The sequence below is a fragment of the Peromyscus californicus genome, unplaced genomic scaffold (genome assembly GCF_007827085.1).
Source record: "Peromyscus californicus insignis strain IS unplaced genomic scaffold, ASM782708v3 Scaffold_4__1_contigs__length_199733344, whole genome shotgun sequence".
Classification (NCBI taxonomy): Eukaryota; Metazoa; Chordata; class Mammalia; order Rodentia; family Cricetidae; genus Peromyscus; species Peromyscus californicus.
The window spans coordinates 2,544,241-2,562,052 of record NW_026294562.1 but is presented as its reverse complement, the minus strand read 5'-3'; the positions used below and the strand labels follow the sequence as shown (position 1 = coordinate 2,562,052).

The 17,812-nt window shown below is 46.1% G+C and overlaps 1 protein-coding gene across 1 annotated transcript; it reads left to right on the top strand.

The window, feature by feature from the left end:
• Nucleotides 1-392: 392 nt before the first annotated feature.
• LOC128094762 (pancreatic lipase-related protein 2) lies at nt 393-16,448 on the top strand. The gene is made up of 12 exons (XM_052713276.1): nt 393-477; nt 925-1,079; nt 2,353-2,478; nt 3,104-3,238; nt 4,000-4,111; nt 5,344-5,463; nt 7,342-7,461; nt 9,914-10,032; nt 11,055-11,184; nt 13,615-13,726; nt 14,864-15,031; nt 16,385-16,448. Exons 1-12 carry the CDS (start codon nt 393-395, stop codon nt 16,446-16,448), a joined length of 1,446 nt encoding a protein of 481 aa, XP_052569236.1.
• Nucleotides 16,449-17,812: the final 1,364 nt, after the last annotated feature.

Here is a 17,812-nt window from a genome sequence, read left to right as displayed (position 1 = left end):
GGGGTTCAGGGCACTTGTATGCAGCCCTCTCTCTCTTGTTCTGGTATTTCTTCAACAGAGTCCGAAAGATAAAACATGTTTGTAGAAGGTCACGGCCAAGCCCCTGATCACGACTGTACATCCCACTGCAGCACAGTAAGTCACAGTGCCACCTGAACAAGGAGAGAAGTGGGGGAGGGCGCCAAAGGGGAGGTGGCTTCAGGAGCAGACTCTGAGCCCAAGATCTCAGGCTGGTGCTGTCTGGCTCACTATCCCCTGGGAGGCCTCAGCCTCTGGTCCCGCCCTCCAGGGATATCCTCATCTCTGCGGTCCAGGCTTCTAGTCATTCACCTTCCCAAGCACACTTGAGAACTGCTGCCTTTTTGAGCGCTGCCCCTGTGGGCCTCATCCCTATGTCTATGGGTGTCAATAGATTCCTGTTTCCGTTTGTGCAGATGTTGCTCTGCTGGACCATTGTCCTGCTGGCCACCGTCAGAGGTAAGGATGCTATCACCATCCCTCCAGAGAAAAGGTGATGACCGGAGCCTGATATCGTGGAGACTGAAATGAATAAATGGCATGTCTAGGGCTCATAGGCATGTCATAAGTACTTGATGTTAAGAACGGTGTGACTTGCTCTGACGAGCAGCTTCCTGGACTGTTTCATTGCAGGTGAATGTGTCTTGAATTTGCCTGATAAGGGTGCTTATTAAATATGCTATTGCAGAGTCAACCTAGGACCCTCCTAGTCTCTGGGGGAGATGCCTGGATGTGTATGTGCCAGATGTATCCACACCCCAGATATCTCTTATAGGCACAGAAGTTCGGATAACTAACAAGACGACTGGTAGACAAGGTCTACCCTGAAAAATCTTCCTGTGACAAATGACATTACCCCTTCCCAGAACCTCATGCCTGTCCTGTCTGTGGCTCTTCCTGAACCAGGGAAAGAGGTTTGCTATGGACATCTTGGCTGCTTTTCCAATGAGAAGCCATGGGCAGGGATGATTCAGCGGCCTTTGAAGATGTTCCCTTGGTCCCCAGAGGACATCAATGTCCGCTTTCTTCTGTATACAAATGAAAATACAAACAACTACCAAGTAAGTGTGGGCATGGATGTTTGGGCTGGGATGACAGAATCAGTTTGGACCACATATTGGTGGCACTAAGTAGCTGGCTAGGGCATAACTGGCACTTGGGAACCATCCTCCTAACATGGGAGTTCTTGGCTCTAAGGGTCATAGCCCCTGAGTATCTGAGAAAACACAGAAATAAAATCCAGAAATGTACACACTCTTACACATTAACGTACAGGTCTCCAGGTCCACCCTAGAACCCTGTCCCAAGAAGAAGAGTAACAGTGATATTTGTGGAGAAGGTATAACCCAACTGTGTCCTCCATCACCTTTTCATCAGGGTAACAGAGCAGTAACATATGCAAAGCAAGAATACACAAAATGGTAAGGGAGGGAGTACAACTAACCACAAAGGATTTGAGAATGTGATGTCCCTGGGTGGCTTTCAGGACAGGCCTGTCCCTCACAGTCACCAGGTGACCAGAGAGTTTTTCAAAGATGACTTTTCTATGAGTTCGAGTAGCTCAAGCTGTGGTCCTTGGTGAGTGGGTCTGCCTCTAGGTGCCTGGGACCACCCACTCTGGGACTTAGTTCCTCCAGCCTGCAAGCTGTGTAGACACAGTGGCCATTACTGCCTATCCTTCTATCATTTGCTGGCAGAAGGGTCCTGAGCAAGTCGGTGGGCATGTGGAAGTCTGTTCTAAAGTATCAGGCTCCCCAGAGCTGGAGCTCAGGCTTGTGGCTTCCAGCCAAGGGTTTTCTACCTTCCCTGTGCAAGGAATCTATTTAGCTACCAGAGGAAGCCTAAAGGCTCTTCTCAGAATAATATCTGCAAATGGATAAAATAAAATTCAATGGACTGCAAAGGAAATCAATTAGATTGAAAACAGTCGCTAGAATGTGAAAACATAGAAAATATGAAGCATAGTATTAAATATGCTATTTTATTGTCTCAATAAGATTGATCTAAAAACTACTGTAACTAAGCAGTAATGAGTATAAATTACACTTGGAGGTGTTTACAGCAACTACTACGTGGCATGAAAATATCTGTGACTTTAATTGAGGAACTGAGTCACAGCTGTTGCTAATTCCACCATAGTTTCTTGCCTGAGCCATGCTTAACAGAAATCCTAGATTTAGGTTCAAGGTTCAGGAAAACAGGAAGTCAGTGAGCTTGTGCTTTCTGGATTCACAGGACACAGCTGCAGGACCTGGGATCTTAGTCTCATCGGTCTGTCACAGGCCTGCAGATGGGCCAGGCCAACATTCAAATTCATCTTGTCTAATTAACCAGGTGATCTCTGCCACTGACCCAGCCACCATTGAGGCTTCCAACTTCCAACTGGACCGCAAGACACGTTTCATCATCCATGGCTTCATAGACAGTGGAGAGGATGCCTGGCTGCTGGACATGTGCAAGGTGGAGATCCATCCTCCTCACCCGGATCCCACGCTGGATACCCTTGACACCAGGAAAGGAAATGTTCCTGGAAGGGAAGGATTCTTCCTAAAAAACCATTAAAGAATGCCTGTTTCTCAGGCCTGCATTGCCACATTCTCCCACGGTTGCTAGCCAGCAAGTCTCAGACGTGGGGACTCCACACACCACCTGATAGCTTGTCTCTGGCTCGTGTGTGGCATTAAAACGAACAAACGTATTGCCCTCTTAAGCTCCAGCAGCTCACAGAATGTTCTGTGGTGATGGACATGTTCTGCTCTGTGCTGGGAGCCGCTGGCCACATGCAGGTTTGGAGCCTTTGAAATGTGCTATTGCACCGGATGACATGCATTGTGAGCTTTATAGCCTAGGAATCTGTTTTTCTCTGACTTGGTAGTTTATTTGGACCTGGCTTTGAGCCCTGAGACTAGGAACTCATCCGCTCAGGCCTCAGTTTCCGTTCACAGTGCTCCCCTAAAGGTCAACTGTGTCAGGCAGGAGGAAACAGGTGCTGGCAAGGACCGAGTACTTTATGGAGGAGAATCGCTGTCTCTGAGGTGTGCGACCTGGCCTGTTTATGAAGGTTGTTCTATTTCTTTCCCCCTAGAAAATGTTTCAAGTGGAGAAAGTGAACTGTATTTGCGTTGACTGGAAGCGTGGGGCCAGGACCGAATATACCCAAGCCGCCTACAACACTCGGGTCGTGGGCGCTGAGATTGCTTTCTTAGTACAAGTGCTGTCGGTAAGGGCCCCCTTTGGCCCAGTGTTGCACAGTTAGAGAGAGGGGCGGAGCTAGATGTGGGCGGAGCTAGAGAGGGGCGGAGCTAGAGAGGGGCGGAGAAGTGCCACCTTGTACACAGAGGTTGCTAGGGACCAAGGGCAGGGGTGGAGCTGTAGGTCAAACAAACCAAGTTCTCAACACCCTCCTGAGGTAAAGCAACAACCTTTCTCCCTGCTGACTGTCCACAATGTCCTAGCTGTGGACCTGGGAACCTCGGTTTCCCCTTCTGACATAAGGCCTTCCTTGAAAGTTACTCTGGGAACTGAAAGCAGACTGGTACGCCCAGCAGTTCCCTGTGGAAGAAGGCTTTTGGGTTTCATCCTTTCTATGGGATAGGGGTGTGGGGGGAATCACTCTTGGCTCCCTTTCTTCCCTGCTGTAAGTTTAGAAGGTCCAAGCTTCCCTCTCACTGCATCCAGTCCTCTACAACCGGGGCCGAGGCCTCCATGGCGACACCAGGTGGCGACAGCAGCCGGAGAGGTGGCCTGCAGTTAGCTTGGCGGCCGCTGGCCAGCACTGTTGCTGCGCACAAGAGTGGGGAACCGGCTCCAAAGGCACAGCAACCTGCAGGATCACTTGGCTGAGCAGTCCCGAGTGGAGGGCTCACTCCCTGAAGTCTCCAGCTCCGAGGAGTCTAGTCCTCTGGCAAAGACCGGCCTCTGCTCCCCGACCTTCTCGTTCCCACGTGGTTCTTGGGGATCTAACGCTTCGTCTTTCCACAGACAGAGCTGGGGTACAGCCCAGAGGACATGCACCTCATCGGCCACAGTCTGGGAGCACACGTGGCCGGGGAAGCAGGCAGGAGGCTGGAGGGGAACGTGGGCAGGATCACAGGTGGGAGTCCTGAGAGCCAGTCTGGGGTCCAAGGGCCGGGGAAGTGAGTAGGGGAAGCCCCTGCCAGCACAGGTCCCACGGCAGAGGACGTCCCTCCTGCCTTCCTGAGCTCAGGTGATAGCCTGACTCAAAAAGAATTGTTCTTGTTTCTTAAAACCTATTAGAAAATCCATAGTCATAGATAAAAATGTGTTTGTAAAACAAGAAAAATATGACCAAGTTCAGGCTCATGAAACCTAACTTCAGGGACATGACTGCTGGAATGTAGCAAAGTTATCTTTTGTTTGTTTTAAGTGATAAGATTTTTTTTTCTAATTTATCAGTTCCACTTACTCCTTGAATGTTTTTGCTCAGTCTGGCACAGCCAGAAAGAGACTTACCACTTAGGAAATGCTTGGTGAATGAAGGAAATATTAGATGGAGTTCGTGCACACAGGACAGACTGAAACAGCTACTCATTTTGTGTTGTCAAGCCTGTCCTGGGCACTGGACTGAAGGATAGGGATAGTATTTTATAATCCTGTAGACATCTTCAGTTTGCAGGGGCCTATCTGTTACATCTTTTCATGGGATTTTCATAATAGACCTGTAAGAGAGATGGCCTGTTGTCACTCCCTGGATGGGGGCAGATGCTGAAACAACAGACAGTCCCCCTTCTCATCCTGGCATCTCTCTGAAAATGGTGGGTACAGACTTTGTTTCAGGAAACCCACAGACCCGTCCAGAATGCAGAAAGCTAAGAGCACAAAATAATGTCATGGCTAGGACAGGAGGAGAAATAAAAGTTTCCATGAGGAGGCTGTATTTGAGCTGGGGCTTAGTGGAGAAAGAGTTAACTAAAGGGAGAATGTGTCAAAGGGTCAGAAGGCTGGGGAATGGCATGGGGAAAGATGTCAGTCAAGTGTAGATCTCAGGGACTGGGGAACAACTGAGTGAGGTCATAGAGCTTGTGATCTCTGTGAAGAAAATAAGGAAAGGGGAATTGAGAGGAGTGGGTGCCCCACCCAGATCCTCCCTGGAATTTCTGAGCATTCTCTAGTCAGCATTCCTGTTCCCCACCCCCTGCTCTGGCTTCTCTTTCTCAAGTAGACCAGGAGCTGCAGCCTCTCAGAGCTGTAATCACTGGGGTGTGCAGGGTTTCCTTACCCAGCACTCTCGCCTCAGTCTGTGGTTGGACACTTGAACCTTGTCTTTCGTGGGCTAAGATGCTTTACCTCCATTTCACCCTTCAGGGCTGGACCCTGCAGAGCCCTGTTTCGAAGGCCTGCCAGAGGAAGTTCGGCTGGATCCATCAGACGCCATGTTTGTAGATGTGATTCACACAGATAGTGCCCCCATAGTTCCCTACCTAGGTGAGTTCTTCACCCCCAACTCCTCATGACCAGTGACTGATGGCATCATGTCCCTCCTCCCCCCCCCCACACAGGTGCAGAGGGAAATTCAACATGGTTAAGTACAGAGCATCTTAGGTCCTGATCAGTAACAATGGATACCAGCCACAACAATTACCCAGTACAATGCTGCTGGTATGGGGTGTGTGACCCCAGGCCGAACTAAAAACTCTTCTATAGCCTAGGACTCATCCATGACTACATCTCTCCCTACCTCCAAAGTAACAGATATTTTCACTTGATCTGACTGAAGGTTTTTTTTTTTTTTTTTTTTTTTTTTTTGTGGTTTTTCGAGACAGGGTTTCTCTGTGTAGCTTTGCGCCTTTCCTGGAACTCGCTTTGTAGACCAGGCTGGCCTCGAACTCACAGAGATCCACCTGGCTCTGCCTCCCGAGTGCTGGGATTAAAGGCGTGCGCCACCACCGCCCGGCCTGACTGAAGTTTTTAGACTTAATTTTTTATTAAAAAAAAATTGCCAAAGCTTTGGTTACAGTTTTGTAACACAAATTCTAATTGGTCTTAATAATAAAAACCCAGAGTCAGATATCGGGGTAAATGCTGAAAGATCAGAGAGACAAAGGAGAAAGCCACAGCCACCATCTCTTACCTTGCCAACAACTCAACCTGAAAAGGCCTGAGATCCTGTCTCCTCCCACCTTATATTTCTCTCTCTGCCCAGCCATATCACTTCCTGTCTCCATCTCCCTAGTGCTGGGATTAAAGGCGTGTGCCACCACTGCCTGGCCTCTGTGGTTATCTGGTGGCTTAGCTCCACACTCTGATCTTCAGGCAAACTTTATCTGTTAAAGCACAAACAAAACATCACAACAGTTTGTCCTGTTGAAACTATATCCTTTTGTTTAATTCTTCTAAAATCAGCATTCTTTTTTTCAGTACTTTGTATCAGATAACCACTCAAGAAACATGCCCATACAGGGTGTGCTTTAACAATGGCAACGGTGATGACGGAGAGAGAGAGCATGTATTGAATACGTAACGTGTGCTGCACTGAACATTTTGCTCATACTAGCTTATCATGCAGCACCCTAAAGGGGAAATTGTCACCACCTCACAGCTGAGGGGATTGAGACTAAATAACTCAGCAAGATCGGAAAGTTGGTCAGTGGAACCAGGTTCTGTGGACCTCAAAAATCTAAAGATCCTCCCCATTTTCCTGCTCAAATAACCTCTGTGGCCTCACTATAGCAATACAGTCTAGAGGATTTGAGACGTAGTTCAGTTTTAGAGAGTTTCTGTCATACCCTCACCGTATCGCAAATGTAAGAACTACAGAGAGGGGAGGCTTGCTTAGTGGTTAAGAGCACACTTACAGAAGACCTGAGTCTGGTTCCTAGCACCCATGCTGGGTAGCTCACAATGGTCCAGAACTCTACCTCCAGGAAGTAGCTGCCTCTCTGGCTTCTGAGGGCATGTATCCACACACAGACACCCAACACACACATAATTTAAAAATATATAATGCAGAAACCAAATACTTAAATAGTGTAATACACATGCTACCAGATACATGCCAACTGGTTCCTTATGATCTTGGACTTATCAGTATTGCCCAGGACCTCTCCAGGTTAGACAGATAGGCATATATATGAATAGATACATACCCACTCACCCTCTCCTCACCTCCCCTCCTGTGTTGGTACTTCCTCCTTGCCCTGCCAATTGCCCATCTGAGAACTCTCTGCAGAGAGAGTTGATGTGGTGAAGGGAGAAATTGCCGAGGCTTGTGCTCCTGTTTGAATGGACTGAACACCTCACTGAGGCCAGATGTAACTTTGGAACCATATACACCCCTGCTCACTTCTGCTTCAAATGTTTCAGGTTTTGGGATGAGCCAAAAGTCAGGCCATCTGGATTTCTTTCCAAATGGAGGGAAGGAAATGCCCGGATGTCAGAAAAACATCCTTTCCACTATTGTTGACATAAACGGAATATGGGAAGGTACGTGTGTGAAGGAAGTGAGGCAGTAACTACCCACCTGGGCGTGAAGGCAGTAGTGTAGCTGGAGTTTCCTGCCTGGCCCACGGTCAGGACAAACCTCTCTCACCTGCCAGTCCCACAGCCGCTCAGACTTGACCAAGTAAACACAGAGACTTATATTGCTTACAAACTGTACGGTCGTGGCAGGCTTCTTGCTAACTGTTCTTATAGCTTAAATTAATCCATTTCTATAAATCTATACCTTGCCACGTGGCTCGTGGCTTACCGGCATCTTCACATGCTGTTTCTCATCGTGGCGGCTGGCAGTGTCTCTGACTCAGCCTTCCACTTCCCAGCTTTAATCTCCTCCTTGTCCCGCCTATACTTCCTGCCTGGCCACTGGCCAAGCAGTAATTTATTTATTGACCAATCAGCAACACACTTGACATACAGACCATCCCACAGCAAGGCAGAATGTTTGAGTCCAGTCACCACAGTGATAAACTTGCTGCCATTTAGTCATTTGGTCAGACCCAGGCATTTCACAACACGATGAGATATTTCACATGCAGGCACAGGGTGCCTGGAAAGCTACATATTTTGTTCAAGGCTCCAGAAGGCTCTGAGCTCATATCTCAGTTGTCAGAATGCCAGGACAAGATGGACACAGTAGCAAACACCTAGCTCTGGCTTCGCCCTCACCCTCATCATGTTCTTAGCTCCAGCTCCCTAAAGCACTGCAGAACCTCCACAGATGTGGAGGCTCCGCCTTTCTTGCTATTGGCCATGTCAAGCAGGGAACCGAGGTATCTGGTTAGAAGAAGATGCACTCTGAGGGTTTGGGGTATTCATGGGCAAGGGGGCCTGAACTTCGAGTAATGGTGTGAGTTCCTGAAGCCTATGTGTGACTTTGTTCATCTGGAGAGCAGGGCTTGCACACTTCATATTAGGTGGCATCCCGAGCCACCGATATGACTGCCACTTGTTCTCTTTGTCCCTCTCCTGAGACCAGGCTTCACTGTCCTCTCTAAAAGAGGGTGTTTGGGTCAGTAATCATTTTATTTTTCATTATTTTTCTGAACTGGAAGCTCCATGTGGCTGTGTCTTTGCACACCCCCACCCCATCACCCCAGTACCTGGTCCTGACCTGAAGTAAGCACCAAGCACATGCTGTTGAGTGGTTTGGTGTGGCCTTTTAATGTCCCATGTGCTAAATGTCTGCAAGTAGTATGGATAAAGCGACATCCAGCACCTAGTGAGAAATAAACAGAGCTTTTGACCTCTTGCCCCTTACCTGGTAACTCATTGGGGGACTGGCTGTTCTCCCCCTAAAGAAGCCCGAGTCGTGATAACAGCTGCCCCCTCCCAGAAGTGATGGACAGGGCACACACAATAGCAGAGAGCCCAGGTTTAATTAAAGAGGCAATTTAGAGCAAACCAGCCCATGAGCACTGGAGTGTGTTTCTATTGTATGCTACACAAGTCACAGTGGCACTGGGCACAGGGAACAATTGAATACACTTTCTCCTCTATTATGGGATCCCTGAGCAGCAATTTTGGATGAAAGAAACAATTAAGTTTAAAGCAGGTTCTGTTGTCTACTGAGGGGCACTAGTGTGAGCACTCTGAACTGGATGGTGGGCTGTAAGCACAGCAGGAAGGGCTAGCTCTCAGCTGAGAGAGCAAAGCTGCCCCACCCACAGAGGGAACCAGTCCTTTTTTGATGAGTGACTCCCATGAATGGTCCTATTAGATTCCTCCATGGGAAGTTTTATGTCAAGTAACTGGAGAAATGAAAAGTGATTTTCCCAACAAGTCATCTTTGGGTCAAAGTAGAAGGCGGTACACTGGAATCACCTGAGCTTGGCTCAGCTTAGAGGAGGTGTAACTCAGCCTTAGTGCAGCCTTAACAGCGAGGCCTGAGAACGGCCTCTCAGGAAGGGCTGTGTACACACATGGCCGCTGTGCGGTACTGCTCTGGGAACACTGACAAGAAGTTAGCACACGCTTGGTGAAAATACAATCATCATAGACCTAACAGCACAGTCCAGTCATGGTTGGCTGAACCCAAGGGTGTAGAATTCACAGACAATGAAGACCACCTGTTGACTATCTCATCTTCTCTCTACTTGCATACCTATCTGTGTGTTCTGTTTTTAAAAGCTAAGTCTTTAAAAGCTTTTTAAAATCCTTTGTTCTGTTTTCTCTTTCCATGTATACGCAGACTTGTCTGTTTCTGTCTGTTCCTCTTTCTGTGTGTCTGTCTCTTTTTCTCTCTGACCCTCAGCTCCCCTATCCTTCAGTCCTTTCATATGTTACACACATTCAACACACCTCCTTCTAGAACTTGTCTCCCCAGCAGGTGCCTGGCCCAGAGTCCAGAGGGGTGGAGGCTGCTCCTTGCTCACGCAGAATGGCTGGCCTTCTCAAGGTGAAGGCTCTTCTCTCACTCCTGTCTCCTTGGCTTTCTCAGGAACTCAAAACTTTGCAGCCTGCAACCACCTCCGGAGCTACAAGTACTATGCCAGCAGCATTCTCAACCCTGATGGCTTCCTGGGGTACCCCTGCACCTCCTATGAGGAGTTCCAGCAGGTAGGTCACTCCAGGGCCCCAGAGAGAAGAGCCTGGTGGCCCTGCTGGTTGTGTTTGTCTCTGTGACACATAGCATAATAAAAAGATGCCATCGACTCTGCAGGCATGAACAGGGGTGTGGGGAATGAAGAGGTTTCCAAAGCTGCCTTCCTCCAGCAGTGAACTGGACTGGAGGGGAGACCACATTGCTGGCCACATTGGACCTCCCCAGGGTCCCCAGCTTTTCATTTAGGATAACTCCCAGTCTATAAGCAGGTTGAAAGAGGAGCACAAAAGAGCCTGTTACACCTATCACTTACACATGCCAATTACTAAGGTTTCACACACAAGCATATATGTGTGCTTTGCCCCTTAAGTATGTGACAGTGAATCATAGGTCCTTCAGTATTCACCTCCAAGAGCAAGACCACCCTCCTGTAAAGGGCACTTAAGAAATTCGTCTCTGATACACTAACATTTTAAATGCATACACCATGGTCAAAACTCCACTTATCTGAAGTTTGCCAGAACTGTGTTAGCCTGCCACTATCCCTCCTTCCTAACTTCCTTCCTCTGTTCCTCACATCCTTACCCTCTTCCTCCCAGTTCCTCCTTTTTCTCTTCTTTTGAAATAACTTGTCTTCCCAGTTGACTTCTCCCTAGAGGCATTATCTCACAGACCCCCTTCCTATTTGTTTTACTTTTTCCTGTATGACTTGTCTCCCAACTATAAGTTTCCAAAGTAAATTTTGGTCAAGAATGATCCTATGTACAATTCTAAGAATGAATGCATGGATTCATGGGTCCAGGGATGTATAGATAAATAAATGAGTGCGTGTTCGAGCAAGTAGGATGTGTGAATGACCAAGAAGATGAATGAAAGATGGGATAAATAGAAGGATGGATGGAAATAAAAATGAACATAGATAATAGATAAAAGATAAATCAATAAATCAGTAGATACAGCAGATGATAGGAAGGAAGGAAGGACAGAGTCATGTGGGGCCAAGGTCTCCTGCTAACAAATGATCTCTTCCCACTAGAATGGCTGCTTCCCTTGTCCAGACCAAGGATGCCCCAGAATGGGGCACTATGCTGATCAGTTTGAGGGGAGAACCACTGCCGTGGAACAAACCTTTTTTCTGAACACGGGAGATAGTGGTAACTTTACCCGTAAGTTCTCATTTCACTTAAAATTTTCTAAAAATAATTTTAAAAGCACCTGAGCTCTGTTAGTGAAGTCCCTTGGTATTAATTAAAAAACAAAAAACCTCAAGTGTCACCAGCTCGTAAGGGTGGCAGAACAGCACGGTGCATATTCACTCCATTAACCCATAATTCCTATGAAAACTAGAGTGAGTGGCCAAGTCACATGTCCATCTACTCATGACAGAGAAGATAGATGTATTGATGCAAGAAGAGGACAACTGAGGCAATGTGACTGTAAATCAGAAAATCATCACAGAGATGACTACCCTCTGACATCACACACTCACACACAATGTATACAAGCGCACATACACACAATATTTCATTGTCACGGGCTTCGTTTTGCTTAAGTTCTCATTAGAAAACACAAGATAGTAGAAGCATTAAGAGTAATTTGTCACAAATAGAATCAAACTAACTGAAAAGCCTTTTCTGTGGCAGCTTTATATTTAAATGATTATATGGTATACACTTACATTATCTCATGCCATCCTGTCTTTATCATAAAAAAAAGAGTAACTCATTAGTATCTACAATGTCTTAACATGCATATCCTCTCAGTTCAGACACTATTCTCAGAACATTCCACAGAAACACAAATGTGCTCAGATATTCTTACTAGGATTGCTTTCAAACAAAAGATTGAGGGGAAAATCTAACTGTTGACCAGTTGGAAAAGAAGGAAGTGATCAAATGCCATGAATAACAACATCACCTGCAAACAGGCCTTAGCCGGTTCAGTCAGCTACAGCAGCACTCTAGCTTTATAAGCACACCTATTCCCCAAGGTCCTGGAGTCTGGAAGTGAGTTCAGCACAGCCGCGTGGTCGGGTTCTGCACACAAGCATCTTCCTATCGTATCCTGCCTCGTGAGTAGTGCAGAAAGGGCTGCAGCGCCCCTGGAGTCCCTTTAAAAATCTCATGCCCTCAAGACTTATCTTCCAAAGGCTCCCTCCTCCCCTAACACTGTCACATCAGCAGTCCCCGTTAGGGCTACTATTGCTGTGATGAAACACCATGACCAAGAGCAAGCTGGGGAGGAAAGGGTTTGTTTGGCTTACACTCCCAGGTAACAGTCCATCACTGAGAAAACTCAAGCAGGGCAGTGACCTGGAGATAGGAGCTGATGCAGAAGCCACGGAGGGGTGCTGCTTACTGGCATGGGTCTCCATGACCCCTTCATACCTTCAAAACCAGTACCACCTGGGAGACTCTTACACTACCAAGTTCATATGCCAGCACAAGGTACAATCTTGGCCACCTCTGAACACAGCTTCTGTGTGCTGACTCTCAGAAAACACTTCCGGGAGATTTCATATTGATGATGCTGGTCTCTTCTTAATCATCACTGATTTCTCAGCTCCAGCTAAACCCATCGAGTATCCCAGGGAAGCAAAGGTTTTCCTTCAGTGGTTCTGGTCTCTTGTTAGTCACAGCTGATTCTTCAGCCTAGATGACAAGAACCACAGATTCTTAACTCAGAATCATTAATGGACTCTCAAATTTCCCTCTGAAACTTCACAAGCCTGGCCCCCATCGTTTGCCCTGCTCTCAATGGTCTCCAAAGCTCCTACAGAACAGCCTACTGAGCTCTCAACACTCAAGTCCTTCCACAGTCCTCCCAGACACATGGTCAGGTCTGTCACAGCAATACCCATATCCTGCTACGGTTTTCTGTCCTAGTTAGGGTTTCTATTGCTGTGATGAAACACCATAACCAAAAGCAAGTTGAGGAGGAAAGGGTTTGTTTGCCTTATACTTCCACATTGTAGTCCATCACTGAAGGAAGCCAGAACAGAAACTCAAACAAGGCAGGAACCTGGAGGCAGGACCTAATGATGAGGCTATGGAGGGGTGCTGCTTACTGCTTGCTCATCAAGGCTTGCTCAGCCTGCTTTCTTATAGAACCCAGGACTGCCAACCTAGGGATGGCCCCTCCCCCATCACTAATTAAGAAAATGCTGTACAGGCTTGCCTACAGCCCAATCTTACAGAGGCATTTTCTCAGTTGAGGTTCCTGCCTTCAAGATAACTCTAGCTGTGTCATGTTGACACAAAACTAGCCATCACAGTCAGGACGTCAACATACAAATTGGGATGGAGGAGGGGGACATTCTCCTGTACCCATCCGGGGCCTGTGTAGCAATAGACGGTCCTTCACCCATCAGGGCAGACACTGCATTGTGCTCAGCTGTCATGTTTTCTGTCCCCTTGGTCTCCTCACCTTGCCCAGTATCTAAAGTCATCTGTCAACTCCATGGAAGAACACAGTCGCTTCCTGCTCACCTCTTACCCAGGGGGAAGTCGATCTTAGAAAAATAACACTTCCAGTTGAGTCTTTTTTTTTTTTTTCAACAAGATAAGTTTGTTAAAATGATATACTTCTTGGCACAGGTTGGAGATACAAGGTGTCAGTCACACTGTCTGGAGAAAAGAAACTGAGTGGGTACATCTTGGTCGCTCTGTATGGAAGTAATGGAAACTCAAAACAGTATGAAATTTTCAAGTAAGTTCTGTAGCAAATGCAACGGCTAAGCTTTCCATAAGAGGTGACTCATAAAGGCGTGGCTATCCACTGCTTTACTAATTCAGGTATTTACTCAGCAGAACCCGAGTCCCAGACTGTCTGAGCTGGGAGGAAATTGCTACGTCTAATTCAATCACCCCATCTTATATGTGAGAAGAGAAGGCCCCGGGAGAGAGAGCTTATTGTTTAAAATGGATCACATGCTGATTGCTTTTGTTAATCACAGGACTACGTGCGTGTGTGTGTGTGTGTGTGTGTGTGTGTGTGTGTGTGTGTGTGTGTAATGTAATACTCAGAATTAGGGCCTCCTGCAGGCTGGGCAAATACTTCACCACTGAGCTGTAGCTCCAGCCCTCTTTTTAGTCTTTCTGCTTAGTTCATTTGTTCATTTGTTTTGAGACAGGTTCTCATTAAGTTACCCAGGCTGGCCTTGAACTTGCGATACTCTTGCCTGAGCCTTCTAAATAGCTAGAACGACAGGCATGCACCATCAGCCTGGCTTGGTCTTCATTTTTCCTTTGAGAACGCAAGGTCCATCTATGTGACAACCCCCTGCCTTACTCCCCCACCCCAATATATACAGAGAGACATGTGAAGCCTGGGGCCCACAGCTTATTCCTATCGTGGTCTCAGCCCATAGCTTATGCTAGATGTATAAAAAGCTTGGTAGGTATGTGTTGAGTGAATATATAACTTAGAAGTACAAATTAGATTCTGGTTTTGCACTTAACATTAATGGCTCTACAAGGTAGTTTAATGTATTTGACAACTTCTGGAGTTACTTATGTGACATTAACAAATTGTGTTTACCAAACAGCATGCATCTTTCAAACAAAGACACTGCATCAACTTGTCCTGTAGCACTCTTAGAGTTCCCAGCTACCCCAAATATTTCACTCCTCTTTGGGACAAACAAAAACAATGATCATCTAAAGACTGACTTTTTAAAAAGATGTGTTCTTCAGAAATATATTTGTTTGTGAAGCCCACTGGATATGTTTGCAGTTCTTCCAGATGTTTGCAGAAACCCAGCACCCACTTTATTTAGAAACAATAGGTGAATATCATCCTATGTAGTCATGCATCCAGCTGACATATCTCTGTCTGTGTAATCAGAGGATCCCTCAAACCAGAAGCAATGCATGTGCAAGACATTGATGTGGACGTCGATGTTGGAGAAATCCAGAAGGTTAAGTTCCTCTGGAACAACAAAGTGATAAATCTCTTCCGACCCAAGATGGGAGCTTCACAAATCACAGTGCAAAGTGGTAAAGATGGGAAAGAGTACGTATCTGATATTCCTTCTGTCTGGCTGTATTTATGTACCTGTCTGTCTTTGCATCCACCCATCCTTCCAATCATCCTTCATCCAGCCTCTTTCCTTTCCACTTCCTCTTTAATCACCAATTCATCTGTCTCTCATCTTTCACATCATCCAGACATATGTTCATCTAATTCACTCATTAAATCACCCAACTCATCTCACTTCTCCACCTATCTATCTGATTTACTGTGAAAACTTGAATACAATTTTCCTTAGATAATAATATTCAATGTAATGAGAACAAAGCATTTGTTGTAAGATATAAGAAACAAGCAAATGGGGGATCATTTTCTTTCCAATGACAAAATTATCTAGGAAAAACGTGGTGGAATTAGTTTCTGTTAGTATGCAGTTTTTTGTGTGAACTGAGTTTTTTGAGACTTGGCATGGATGGGATATAGACATGAGCTTGGCTTATGGTAACAAGCTCTTACTCTCAGGGAAGAGAATCTTCTTTAGTAGGAGTTGTAATAGAACCTGCTGTTGTAGTTTCTGTTCTGTTGCTGTGATAACAGACTCTAACCAAAAGCAGGTAGGTGATGGGGGGAGAGGAGTATTATAGCTTACATCTCCAGGTCACAGTCCATCACTGAAGGGCACAGGCTGGACTCAAGGCTGGACTGACAGGCTGGCTCTCTTGCTAGCCCAAACAGCATTCTTTGGTCAAGGAACTCACTTCCTAGTCAAATGGAGAATCCTGCTTGCTACGTTGCTCAAAGGCTGGCTTATATTCAGCTAACTTTCTTCAACAGTTCAGGGCTATCTGCCTAGGGATGGTGCTGCCCACAGTAGGTTGGGACCTCTTAAATCAATTAAAAGTCAAGACAGTGCTCCACAGTTGCCTACAGCCCAATCTGACCTAAGGGATTCCTCTGTTGAGGTTCTCCTCTAGGGTGACTCTAGGGTATGTCAAGTTGGCAGTTAGGGATAACCAGGAAACCAAATAATTTCAAAACATAGAAAAAAAAAGATACCTCAAATGGCAGTAATCAGAAAGTAATGAGATATTATAGCCTGAAGAAAATGTAGACCTCAAAGGGAAGACCTGCTCTGTGCCAGTGGCAGGGCCACTGCTGGCTTCTGTGAGACCAAAGCAACAGGAAAAGCTGAGTTACACGCTTTGCTTTGATGTAGATGTTACACTTTTGGCGTTTGAACAGCCCTCAAGGAGAAGAGTGGGTTGACTCCTCACTGGAACTAGTTGGGTCCCTGCCTAGGGTCCTAGAGTCCTTCAGTCAGAGGAAGCAAACCTGGGAGACTGTCTAATGGCTGCATGGACCCACTGACAAACCAGCCTGATGCTTTCTCCACAGGTACAACTTCTGTAGCAGCAACACTGTGCGTGAAGACGTCTTACAGTCTCTTTACCCTTGTTAAAGGTGTGCTCAGTCTCTTGCCTCTTTTCCATAATAAATGTTTTTAATGCACTTGGTCTGAGGTTGAGGTTTACCATGATGTTCTGTGCACTAGGGTCACATTTTGGAAAATGGTGACTGGGTCAAAAGGCAAGGTCACCACAGGACTTCAGACACATACATACACACACAACACACACACACACACTCCTCTGTTACATCTCTCACTTTCAGGGCATTTTGTGTATCTTGTGCTCATAGAATGCTGAACTTTTGTGTTTTGTGTTAAAATCAACCCATGGCACAAAAGAGGAAGAGTTTTAAAACAGCAAGTTAATACCTGCCGTTGGTACAAAATTCAAGTTATACAGAACATTCCTACATCTTCAGGTGTCTCAGTTTTTCTTCCTTAGGACAACTTCAGTTTATTCCCCAGAAATATTCTACATATGCATATGTTTGTGTCCACCTCACACCCTACCCTTTTGTCCAAGCACAAATGGAAGAACACTATACGTACCACCACCAGCTTGTGTTTTTAATTCTCCATAAATTGGGTATTAATATCTAATGGTACAGAAAAGGGCTCTCATTCATCAAGTAGCTTTGTAAACTCCAAGGAGAGGCATGCATAGTGTGAATGGTGGGTCCTAATGCTGAAGAGGATGCACTCTTTCCCATCACAAGTAATCATATAACTAATATCCTTTTGTGATGTTTTCTGCTGGGTGAACTTGATGGGCCACAGTGAGGTGGTCTCTGTTCAGTTCTTATAATCTAGAAATGGTCTCATTCAGTAACTTCCAAGAATGGTGTCATGGCGCCAGAGACCAACGCTTGAAGTGAAGAGCCCCGGTGGAACCAAAGCTTCAGCTCAGTATCTCAGGCTTTTCAGTCCATTCTCCTTTTCCTCATTTCTTTTGTTAGTATTTTCCAACTCTTTTTCCTTGGAACCCTATGTATCATTTAAAAATCCTAGCTTGGTACAATGAAATGGGTCATTATCTGAGCCCTACTCCTCTGTGTTCCAGATACAGTGCTGTTATCATTATCTGAGCCCTCCTCTGTGTTCTAGATACAGTCACAGAACACAGAGCTTCTGCTCTTGGTCTTGACCGTGTATTAGAATCACTATGGGGCTTTTCGTATTCTGGCTGTATCCTAGCCCAATCACCACCTCTGTGGTGGATACCTGTATTTTTTAAGCTCCTGGGAAACATACAACCAAGGTGAAAACTGAATACAGTTCCTTCTGGGTTTCTAACAAACCCTTTATTAACAACAAATTCTTTTCCCAAAAAACTTATTTCTTTAGGTTGTATGTGCATCTGTGTGGTTGTAGTGTGTGAGTGTGTGAGTGTATGAGTGTGTGAGTGTGTGAGTGTG

Coding starts and splice junctions, on each gene's coding strand:
- LOC128094762 (XM_052713276.1), top strand. CDS start 393: ATGTCTATGGGTGTCAATAGATTCCTGTTTCCGTTTGTGCAGATGTTG. Junction 2,479..3,103: donor GGCTGCTGGACATGTGCAAG/GTGGAGATCCAT, acceptor CTTTCCCCCTAG/AAAATGTTTCAAGTGGAGAA. Junction 11,185..13,614: donor AGATAGTGGTAACTTTACCC/GTAAGTTCTCAT, acceptor TTCTTGGCACAG/GTTGGAGATACAAGGTGTCA.